The following is an 11,885-nucleotide window of genomic DNA, read 5'->3' as shown; positions in this document are numbered from 1 at the left end:
GGCACTGAGACAGCGATTCTGAGCGCCACTCTGCCGGACAGGACACGGTTAAAAAAAAAAAAAAGGTAAACCTGGGTTGAATTTTACAAATGGAACATATTTGTTTACTTTGTGAAAGTGTTGTGTGAAAACTTGAAACATAGAGGTTTTCTTGCTTTTTTCGTATTAGATTACATTGGATGGTGTCCAAACCTCAGAACACTACAAACTTGAAGTGAATTACCCTACCTCAAAAGGTAGATTCTTTAAAACAAAATTTCTAAATTCTGAAGTCTTCATTCTTTAATTCAACCACAACAAAGGTTGAATTTATTGCTTTTTGCCATTTAAACCACAAATATGGAAGTCCTACATTAGCAGTATGGTTAACTTTGTAAAGTTATTAGGACATTTAAGACAGATTTTTTAAAACGTAGTTTGTGATTTTGAGAAACCTTTATTCTAATCAAAGGAAATAGTGATTAATTAATGCTATTCTTTACCATTTAGACCTCCTTTGATGGGGTCCAGCCTCAAAACTGCTTTGCCTAGACTGGTTAAACCATGACAAAGACCAAACACGGATTCTTGTTTTCACATTGTTTGTCTTTTGATACTTTTATTTTATTCATGAAAGCTAAAACAATGAATCACAACTTTTTTTTTTGTAAAATAAATACAGGCATTAACTTTTGGCCTGATTTTCTTTTAATCATCACTTGTTTTTTTATGTGCAACTTTAATATATCAGTTAAACTAAATAAGCCGTAGAAAACAAAGGGTGCAACTCTTAGTAAATGCTGTACAAGCAGTATCAGGACTTGAACAACAGCACCCCCTTGTGGGCATTATGGCTCCCTTACTTGGGCATTCCTTTCTTACAGGCAGAGTTTGTCAAGAGCTGTGCTTAAGACAAACCTTTGAGTGTATATTACAGTTTTTCTGCATATCACACTGTATACCTTTAAATAGTCTTGGAAAATAAAAGACAAAGGATTACTTTAATATTCTTTACATCTGATACAATTCCTCTTTTTAATGGAGAACAGAGAACAACATTGCTTTGTTGCTGGACAAATCAGGAGAAAAGGCACGTGTTGGAGCGGTGATATCAGACTACAGATTGGCCTTTGTCATCGTCGTAGCGCTGGTACTGATCCCCGAGCAGAGGCTGGTGGCCCTCCATCTTGTGGGAGCGGGCACGCACAGCACACGTGGTGGCTGCAAAGATGAGCGCCACCATCACGAGGGCGGCCACTAAGGCTATGGTTATTATTTCGGTCATAGTGAAAGGTGTGCCTAGAGGGGTAAAGGCAGATGCTTTATACTTTCAACATGTCAAGGAACTCCAATGCATATATACAGTGCCATGCAAAACTTGAACGTATTTTTTTGGGATTTTTTCGATTTTGTGTAATAGACCATCAAGTTGTAGTGCATAATTGTGAAATGCAAGGCAAATAAAAGGGAACATAACATACTTTTCAGGGTTTTCTTTACAAATAAACATCTATATTTGTATTCAGCCCCCTTTACTCTGATAGCACTTAATAAAACCAATGTCACCCAGCTGCCAATTGATATACTTTGTAGATGAATCTACAATTAAAGCTGCCTCCACCAACTTTGCACATCTAGATACTGAAGCTTTTGTGCATTCTCTTTTGCAGAATAGCTTAATTTATAGCTACATCGGAATGGTAGCCAGAGCTACCATTCCATTCGTCTTCCCTTGTAACTCTTACTGTATTTTTAGGTTTTGTTCCAGGGTTCCCTGTACTTAGCTCCTTCTATCTTTTTGTCACTACTAAAGTAAACCCTTCCTACAGCATGATGCTGCCATCACCATGTTTAATTTTGATTCAAGGTGATGTCTACAGTTTTCTGGCACATACAGGTCCTTCTCAAAATATTAGCATATTGTGATAAAGTTCATTATTTTCCATAATGTCATGATGAAAATTTAACATTCATATATTTTAGATTCATTGCACACTAACTGAAATATTTCAGGTCCTTTATTGTCTTAATACGGATGATTTTGGCATATAGCTCATGAAAACCCAAAATTTCTATCTCACAAAATTAGCATATTTCATCCGACCAATAAAAGAAAAGTGTTTTTAATACAAAAAACGTCAACCTTCAAATAATCATGTACAGTTATGCACTCAATACTTGGTCGGGAATCCTTTTGCAGAAATGACTGCTTCAATGCGGCGTGGCATGGAGGCAATCAGCCTGTGGCACTGCTGAGGTCTTATGGAGGCCCAGGATGCTTCGATAGCGGCCTTTAGCTCATCCAGAGTGTTGGGTCTTGAGTCCCTCAACGTTCTCTTCACAATATCCCACAGATTCTCTATGGGGTTCAGGTCAGGAGAGTTAGCAGGCCAATTGAGCACAGTGATACCATGGTCAGTAAACCATTTACCAGTGGTTTTGGCACTGTGAGCAGGTGCCAGGTCATGCTGAAAAATGAAATCTTCATCTCCATGAAGCTTTTCAGCAGATGGAAGCATGAAGTGCTCCAAAATCTCCTGATAGCTAGCTGCATTGACCCTGCCCTTGATAAAACACAGTGGACCAACACCAGCAGCTGACACGGCACCCCAGACCATCACTGACTGTGGGTACTTGACACTGGACTTCTGGCATTTTGGCATTTCCTTCTCCCCAGTCTTCCTCCAGACTCTGGCACCTTGATTTCCGAATGACATGCAGAATTTGCTTTCATCCGAAAAAAGTACTTTGGACCACTGAGCAACAGTCCAGTGCTTCTTCTCTGTAGCCCAGGTCAGGCGCTTCTGCCGCTGTTTCTGGTTCAAAAGTGGCCTGACCTGGCGAATGCGGCACCTGTAGCCCATTTCCTGCACACGCCTGTGTACGGTGGCTCTGGATGTTTCTACTCCAGACTCAGTCCACTGCTTCCGCAGGTCCCCCAAGGTCTGGAATCGGCCCTTCTCCACAATCTTCCTCAGGGTCCGGTCACCTCTTCTCGTTGTGCAGCGTTTTCTGCCACACTTTTTCCTTCCTACAGACTTCCCACTGAGGTGCCTTGATACAGCACTCTGGGAACAGCCTATTCGTTCAGAAATTTCTTTCTGTGTCTTACCCTCTTGCTTGAGGGTGTCAATAGTGGCCTTCTGGACAGCAGTCAGGTCGGCAGTCTTACCCATGATTGGGGTTTTGAGTGATGAACCAGGCTGGGAGTTTTAAAGGCCTCAGGAATCTTTTGCAGGTGTTTAGAGTTAACTAGTTGATTCAGATGATTAGGTTCATAGCTCGTTTAGAGACCCTTTTAATGATATGCTAATTTTGTGAGATAGGAATTTTGGGTTTTCATGAGCTGTATGCCAAAATCATCCGTATTAAGAAAATAAAAGACCTGAAATATTTCAGTTAGTGTGCAATGAATCTAAAATATATGAATGTTAAATTTTCATCATGACATTATGGAAAATAATGAACTTTATCACAATATGCTAATATTTTGAGAAGGACCTGTACATTGTTGCATGTAGGCCAAAATGTAATCTGACTTTGCTGGTCTAACACAAATCCCAATCAATTACACTTTTGTGGTTACAAATTGGTAAAAAGTGAAAAAGTAAACGTAAAACGTATTAATACTTTTGCATGGCACTGCAAAAACAAATTAAAAAGGATTTGGCATACCTGGCCACTCAGCTTCATAAGAGTAACCCAGATTTCCAGGGGCAGTCACAAACATCTCAGCATTTGTCACAGGAGGCCAGAAAGGTACCATGTTGTATCCCCTGTTGTGACCAATGGGGGCATTTTCTTCAGGATACACAGCTAAATCTGTTGGAAAATGACTCAAGTTGGAGGAAAACATCAAACATGCAGCAAATGGAAATCAGAATTAGTTGCAATGGCACCTGAACCGTGTCTCCTGAGCCATTCATCGAATATAGCGTCAGTAAAGGTGTGTAGCAGGACGAAGATGGGGTCGTTGGGTGACAGGTGCGTCTGTCCTCCCGTTCCATTCAGAAACAAGTGAGCAAGGTTGTGGAGGCTCCTCACTATGGGGTCGTAGTTCCCCTGGGGGGCGCTGTAGCCTAGCAAAACAACATGGGAGGCATTCTGGTGACATTGCGTGTAAATGCAATAAAGACAAATAGCTGAGATCTATTTTACCTTCGACTGTGTTTCTGAAGCTCTCAGAGGAAGTGGAGTAGAAAGGTGGTGTGTCGAAAGTGTTAACTTGTAGGCAGTCAGCCACATCCTGGGGTTCTGGGAGACGCTGGACCATGGGCCTGTTGACGTTTCCTGCTGGGTTTCTCCTGATGGGAGAGGTCTCTGTGCCTGACGGGGAATAGAAAAATAATGCACTAGTGCCATCATTCACCCAGTTTTTGTTTTCTTCTTAAACGATAAGTGCGGTCATGAACACTTCTCCTACTGTTGCAGATGGTCCCCAGCGTGTCATAGTCCTCAACGCTCTCGCAGACGACCCTCCACTGCGAGAAGACAGAGTTAGGGCTCAAGGAATTCATGTCAAAGCTGCTCCTGGCTCCCATCAGGTCGTCTGTGCAGATGTCACATGTGTTCCCACCGATGGCAAAGTTCCAGTAGGGCAGGGCGAAGGAGGGATCCTGCAGCATGTCCTGCGTGACAGAAAAAGAGTCTTAAGTTGCATTAGGTTTTATGTTATTGTGCCGCAAACCAGCAGATTAGGAGTAAGATGAATGTACTTTGAATTGCCCATTTAGCAGTAATTTCATAATGCACAGATAAAAGTGATGATTTTTAGTTAATTAGTTAATGTGCAATATATGATATTTGTAAGCAGCTTTAGATAGAGATGCCCTGAAAAAAACAGAGACCTGTAAGTCGGAAACTCAAAAATCCAGTCTTTCCAGTCAGGTAATGCACTACATATATGCTCCTACAGGTCAAGCTTACAACAGTCTTTGGTATAGAAGTTATTACTGAATTAAGAAAACTCGAAGTTAGACATTTTCCATATCAATGACTTGTGAAAAGTCAATTCAGAGGAAGCACAGCGATGTGAAAAGTAGTGTAAAGGAAACTCATTCTCTACCATATCATTTACGCCGCAAGAGAAAAAGTGAGAGCAAGATTTCAGCAGAAAACAGCAAGGCTGAACAGAGCCAAGTTGCTTTGTTTTCTAATTTTGAGTTTTAATATAAAGCATCCTGGATTTGGAAATGTCAGGTTTTCAAAAATCAGAATTAGGTTAGTGAAGTTTCTAAACAATGCACACAGAGCGGGCTGTTTTAGTAATGCTAGCTGTTCTAATAACCATGCTAATCACTAATATAAGATACTAGGGATAGTTCTATAATCATATTTGTTGTAAAATAATAGTAGAACCTTGTTTACAGCTACTGTTTCTTCACAGAGCCTCTTTTCTTGGTAAGGATAATTAGTGACCGCTCATGGCAAGAAAGCTATTTAAAAAAATTGTAAAATGGTTTTCTGATATATATTACATATTATGGTTCTTAAAGAGAAATTGGAATTGGCTAACATTTTATTGGGCATGTCAGAGTATAAGAAAAACTGGAAATAGGCCACAAAACAGATCGGTGCATCTCTGATTTTGAGGACCTCTATCCCTTTACTTGAAGGCAATGAAATCTAGAAGGACACAAATATGAAGAATTTACAGATACTATAAAGATTTTTCAAAAGCAAAGTGATATCTAAACCTGCTCTCATCTTTTAAGTGCAAACAACCACCTTAAGGCACATCAAAGAGGGTGGTGACGAACCAGGCATATTTTTGCTTAAGACAGAAGAGAACAATCGTCCACATATTCTAAATATAGGCTTTATTTTTCTTGCTTTTTTACAGAAAAGAGGGCCTCAATGTATCCCAATTTAGATTTTTCTCGTCTCCAACTCTGTTTTGCCAGCTTTGAACAAAAGCACCTAATTAGGGAGCTCAAGCAGCAAACTGCACAGGATATAAGGATGGAGTTTCTCTGTGGGAGTCCAGCACTTTGCCAAGGTTTCAGCTCCACATGCCAGCCTCATTTTTCAGTCTCAGCTATAACATACTTGAGAAAGGGATTATGAAGAATGTCTGTACTGTATTTTGTAAAAACAAAAAAAAAAGTCTCACTCAAGATTTTATTGTTTCTAGAAAAAGATTATGTGCATATTTAACGGAACCAAAGCCCATAAACTGTTTACAATTGGATTTTGAACACTGCTCGCTTATTAAGGCATGACATTGGAAAGTCAATTAGGATTTCCTGGTTAATACATATGCATGAAGATGCATTAACTAAAACAAACAAGCAGAGGACCAAAGCAAGTGGTGTATGACTGTAATCATTTAATATATTTTATTTATTTCAACTCCTCACCTGCATATCTTGCTCGAGCTGCAGCAGATGGTACCTGTGCCAAGTGAGGAACCCGGGCCCTTCGTGTGAGAAGTCCACCCCGCCAAAGCTGGCCTGCCCAGCGCCCAGGAATGTCTTGCTGACAGAGTAGTAATGAGACCAGACGAAGTAGTTGTAGATTGTGATATTTTCAAACTCCACGGTGTTCCCATCAGGGCCAAAGATGTCCGAGTAGTGGCGTGTCGCGATCACCAGGTCGGGGTGCGTGATGCGCTTGGCCTGTTCCAGTGCATTTACAAAGGCACGCTTTTCGTCAGTGCTGAGCTGCATCACGTTTCTCCTCACTGTAGGGAAATTTAAAAAATGACAATGAATCTTTTTATTTAAGAGTTAATGTCAATAGGCACACAGACTACATCCTATTGGCTGTAAGTTTTGAAATTAACGTCTTGTCAAATTCCAAATTCCATTTGATGCAGATGACCCAATTATTTATTGTTCCTCTCCATGAGCTTTTCAAACCTTAGCATTTCTCCAGTCTACCTTTAATGTAGTTCATTTTAATTTAACACAATTTAGGTTGGGATTAAATGTAGAAAAAAACAAGTTAATGATATTCTGCAATGGCTGTTGTTTAATTTAGGCTTGTTTTATTTTCAATTAGACTTTTTGTAGCATTAGTACAAAGCACCAAAGGTTTCACAATACATAAGAATAATTATTTATCAACTTAATATTTATGTATGTTGAAGTTTAAGTAAAACTGTACAAAACACATTAAATAAATAAAACAATTTTTCAGTGTTCGTGAAAATGTGTCAATGGTTTATTGAATACGCAACTAAGTAATTAATCATGTAACCCACTAACCTGCCTATTTTGCTTTGTTTATTTGGGTCAGTGACATCACAAGAAGCATAAAAGAGAAAAAGCTGATCAGCTTGCATTAGTAAACATTAAGCTAGATGATCAACATTTGACAGTTTCTGCAGAGGTTCAATCTTGCGTATTTGACTCTAAATGGCGTCCAACTCATGATGGATGCTGCCATAGATGGAAAGCTTACCCAAACAAATGTTCATAAAATCAATGCAGTGTTCTCTCATACACCTCAAAAAGAATAAAAACTAGATACCTTTTATTAAAACAAATATAAGAAAAACGATCAGATCAGTTTTCCCGTGAAATGTCACCAGAGGCATGTGGAGGCTTGTTTTTGGGAGAATAGATGTCATGTTTATGAAATATCATTTTTAATAAAACAACAAAGCATATAGAGAAACTGACTATACAGGTCCTTCTCAAAATATTAGCGTATTGTGATAAAGTTCATTATTTTCCATAATGTAATGATGAAAATTTAACATTCATATATTTTAGATTCATTGCACACTAACTGAAATATTTCAGGTCTTTTATTGTCTTAATACAGATGATTTTGGCATACAGCTCATGAAAACCCAAAATTCCTATCTCACAAAATTAGCATATCATTAAAAGGGTCTCTAAACGAGCTATGAACCTAATCATCTGAATCAACGAGTTAACTCTAAACACCTGCAAAAGATTCCTGAGGCCTTTAAAACTCCCAGCCTGGTTCATCACTCAAAACCCCAATCATGGGTAAGACTGCCGACCTGACTGCTGTCCAGAAGGCCACTATTGACACCCTCAAGCAAGAGGGTAAGACACAGAAAGAAATTTCTGAACGAATAGGCTGTTCCCAGAGTGCTGTATCAAGGCACCTCAGTGGGAAGTCTGTAGGAAGGAAAAAGTGTGGCAGAAAACGCTGCACAACGAGAAGAGGTGACCGGACCCTGAGGAAGATTGTGGAGAAGGGCCGATTCCAGACCTTGGGGGACCTGCGGAAGCAGTGGACTGAGTCTGGAGTAAAAACATCCAGAGCCACCGTGCACAGGCGTGTGCAGGAAATGGGCTACAGGTGCCGCATTCCCCAGACCTGGGCTACAGAGAAGCAGCACTGGACTGTTGCTCAGTGGTCCAAAGTACTTTTTTCGGATGAAAGCAAATTCTGCATGTCATTCCGAAATTAAGGTGCCAGAGTCTGGAGGAAGACTGGGGAGAAGGAAATGCCAAAATGCCAGAAGTCCAGTGTCAAGTATCCACAGTCAGTGATGGTCTGGGGTGCCGTGTCAGCTGCTGGTGTTGGTCCACTGTGTTTTATCAAGGGCAGGGTCAATGCAGCTAGCTATCAGGAGATTTTGGAGCACTTCATGCTTCCATCTGCTGAAAAGCTTTATGGAGATGAAGATTTCATTTTTTAGCACGACCTGGCACCTGCTCACATTGCCAAAACCACTGGTAAATGGTTTACTGACCATGGTATCACTGTGCTCAATTGGCCTGCCAACTCTCCTGACCTGAACCCCATAGAGAATCTGTGGGATATTGTGAAGAGAACGTTGAGAGATTCAAGACCCAACACTCTGGATGAGCTAAAGGCCGCTATCGAAGCATCCTGGGCCTCCATAAGACCTCAGCAGTGCCACAGGCTGATTGCCTCCATGCCACGCCGCATTGAAGCAGTCATTTCTGCAAAAGGATTCCCGACCAAGTATTGAGTGCATAACTGTACATGATTATTTGAAGGTTGACGTTTTTTGTATTAAAAACACTTTTCTTTTATTGGTCGGATGAAATATGCTAATTTTGTGAGATAGGAATTTTGGGTTTTCATGAGCTGTATGCCAAAATCATCCGTATTAAGACAATAAAAGACCTGAAATATTTCAGTTAGTGTGAAATGAATCTAACATATATGAATGTTAAATTTTCATCATGACATTATGGAAAATAATGAACTTTATCACAATATGCTAATATTTTGAGAAGGACCCATAATGTGTGGTACTATACATCACAAACTTTAAAATTTGAATTTTACTGAAAAATCTGGCTAGTAGTTTAAATTATTTTCAAGTTCCAGTGTTACGGCGCATCATGAAATAATTTAAACTGTCTAATCTGACTAATCAAATGGACACATTTTAATGGTCAAACCTGCAGTGCAGTTTAACAGCAGGCCAGTCAACTTGTGTGTAAAAGCACTGCTGACAGACTTTGATGGGTATGTCTGACAGATAAAATAAATTCACAATGTGCTGCAACACAGGACTGTAAAATATATACAGGTATAATTACATATATATGGTGGTGGTTTTTAATATGGGTGATGTGGCTCACTGCCCAGGGCGACATTCTGTCATAGGGTGACACAAGCGTCTGTTTGCACTCCAAAGAGCTTAACATTGCTTAGTTGCTTGTCTAGTCAATGGGAAGTGGGTTCCAATGGGGGAAATTTACTGCCAAAAATCTAGCACATATTTTCAATTTGAGAGCAGGATTTCATTCAGCTTGTACTCAAACTTAGTAATGCTTGCACTCAAAACTTCTGCTTTCTTTCAAATATACTCTGTTCTCTCTCAAATCTTTGTTTCTGCGCTCTAATCTAATGCTTCTTGCATAGATAATTTCTCCTCCTGCTTGCTTCATCCTCCATGCGCGCAAACTTGCTCTCTGCTCGGATCAAAACTGCGCTCTCAAGTTTCTTCCCTGCTCGCAAATTCTTTTTACTCTCTCTCAGATTTAAGTCGTATCATCTCCTAGCAACCATATCAGCCAATAGAATGACAGTGTGCAAATGCTAGGTCACAGGCTTAGTTGGGGTGCGCTTGTTTCCTTCTACTGACTGTGCCATCAACATCATTCTGTAGGTGCAGGGACATTTTTGTATAGTTGGAGTTGCACAAAAGGGGCTCGTCCAGTGCACAAAAATGCAAATACTATATGTGTATAGTTTTTGCTATATATATGTGCTTTTATGCACATATACAGTCACATTTTAATTAATGATTTACACATTTAATTGTTTCTATAAATCAGTGATGCATTTAGATACTTGTAGACAACCTATTTGTTTGATTAATTTTATATTTAAAAGTTCACGTTTATACATATTGCTATATCAAATATATTTGAGTATAATTATAATATTATATTTAGCCTGTATTTATTATTAAAAAATTTTTTTTATTGAATTGTGACACTTTTGGCACTAGATGGATGTCATTTTGTTTAATTTTGTCTGAAATATGTAAATAAACTATCTGGACATTTTTTAAATCAAAACTCACCAACAGAAACCCTTTGATCACAGTTGGCCCCAGACCATCCGTGTCTGCAGCGGGCACAGTTATATCCGCTGAAGTTCCCGTTGCACTGGCAGGTGCGGTTGAAGAAGCGGACGGGCCACCGTTCCCGATCGTCCCGACCGTCGTGGGGATACTGAGGTCCGTGCGGCCGCACATCCGCCGTGATGGACACGCACTGTCCGCGGCCCGCGACGAAGCCGCAGGGGTCCCCGGGGAGTGCGGGGGGCGCCGGGCAGCACTGTCCGCTTCTGAGGCCCTCCGGGGTTGCGCACTCTCTGGGGAACTGGGCGCTCACCACCACTGCGCACACCAGCACAGAAACACAGTAGAGCCACATTCTCCAAAACATGATGTTACCAGATTTTACGGATGGCTGATCCTGGGTTTTATGTCCACCCTTATAAAACTTGCAAATCACAGACCTAACTTCTACTTAAAGAATAAAAGTTCATTACTTTAGCACACCTGAGCCCAAGCCAATATGAGTGAGTGTATTAAACTCCCCCTCTTCGTGCGCCCATGCAGGCGTCTTTTCTTTCTTTCCCCTAAGCACTGGAGCGTTGACCTTAAATACCGGATTAGCGCATGACTACCAGGATTTTCAGACTCCCGCGTGATTCCCTCACATAACATCATATTTCCTTCGGGAGGAAAGGGAAGGTGGTGTGATCCGGTATTGTTCTTCTAAAAGTCATCGGATGAATCCAGCTTCCAAAAAGAAAGGAAAAAAAAAAAAAAAAAGAAATCCCAGCATCAATGTGAAAAAGGCTTTTACTTTCTGTAGACTGACCAGCAGAAATGGTTTTACAGATGTAGATGCTTAAGGTTGAAAAAAAAAAAAGAAACACCCTCAAATGTTATACAAAAAACGTTAATGAGAAATGCCAGAATTATAATATACAATTTTATGATGTTAGAACTCATTTGACGTCTCACTAAAGCCCCTCTTTTAATTTCCCCTCCCCATTAGAGCATGTGAGACATTAAAGCTGGAATGGCATTCACAAAGAAAAAAAGGCACTCTAATACAAAACTCAATTTATTCTTTAAATGCTTATATTGTCAGCTATTCAGATACTGTAAAACTTTAAATTTTGAAGTTTTAACCCATGTTTGGTTTTGTGTATCTGCTATTTTTTTCCATGAAAACTTATAGCACAGTTCTAGAGCCATCCATCCAGCCATCCATCCATTGTCTTCCGCTTACCCGGGGTCGGGTCACGGGAACAGCAGCCTAAGCAGAGAGACCCAGACTTCCCTCTCCCTCTCCCCATCCACTTGGGCCACTTTGTCCAGGGGAATCCCAAGGAGTTCCCAGGCCAGCTGACAAACATAGTCCCTCCAGCGTGGACTACAGCATCTTGCATAATTAATTCATACCTCCTTTGCACATTTT

At 40.3% G+C, this 11,885-nt stretch overlaps 1 protein-coding gene across 1 annotated transcript; it reads right to left on the bottom strand.

Moving 5' to 3' along the window:
* Positions 1 to 961: 961 nt before the first annotated feature.
* Positions 962 to 11,039, bottom strand: LOC124880210 (5,6-dihydroxyindole-2-carboxylic acid oxidase-like). Its single transcript, XM_047385166.1, has 7 exons — positions 10,472 to 11,039; positions 6,339 to 6,661; positions 4,403 to 4,607; positions 4,138 to 4,305; positions 3,879 to 4,058; positions 3,655 to 3,801; positions 962 to 1,278 (listed from the first exon to the last, which is right to left on the bottom strand). The coding sequence occupies exons 1-7, from the start codon at positions 10,836 to 10,838 to the stop codon at positions 1,091 to 1,093; spliced, it is 1,578 nt and encodes a 525-aa protein (XP_047241122.1). The 5' UTR covers positions 10,839 to 11,039; the 3' UTR covers positions 962 to 1,090.
* Positions 11,040 to 11,885: the final 846 nt, after the last annotated feature.

The sequence above is a fragment of the Girardinichthys multiradiatus genome, chromosome 14 (genome assembly GCF_021462225.1).
Source record: "Girardinichthys multiradiatus isolate DD_20200921_A chromosome 14, DD_fGirMul_XY1, whole genome shotgun sequence".
Taxonomy (NCBI): domain Eukaryota; kingdom Metazoa; phylum Chordata; class Actinopteri; order Cyprinodontiformes; family Goodeidae; genus Girardinichthys; species Girardinichthys multiradiatus.
This window is presented reverse-complemented; position numbering and strand designations above follow the sequence as displayed.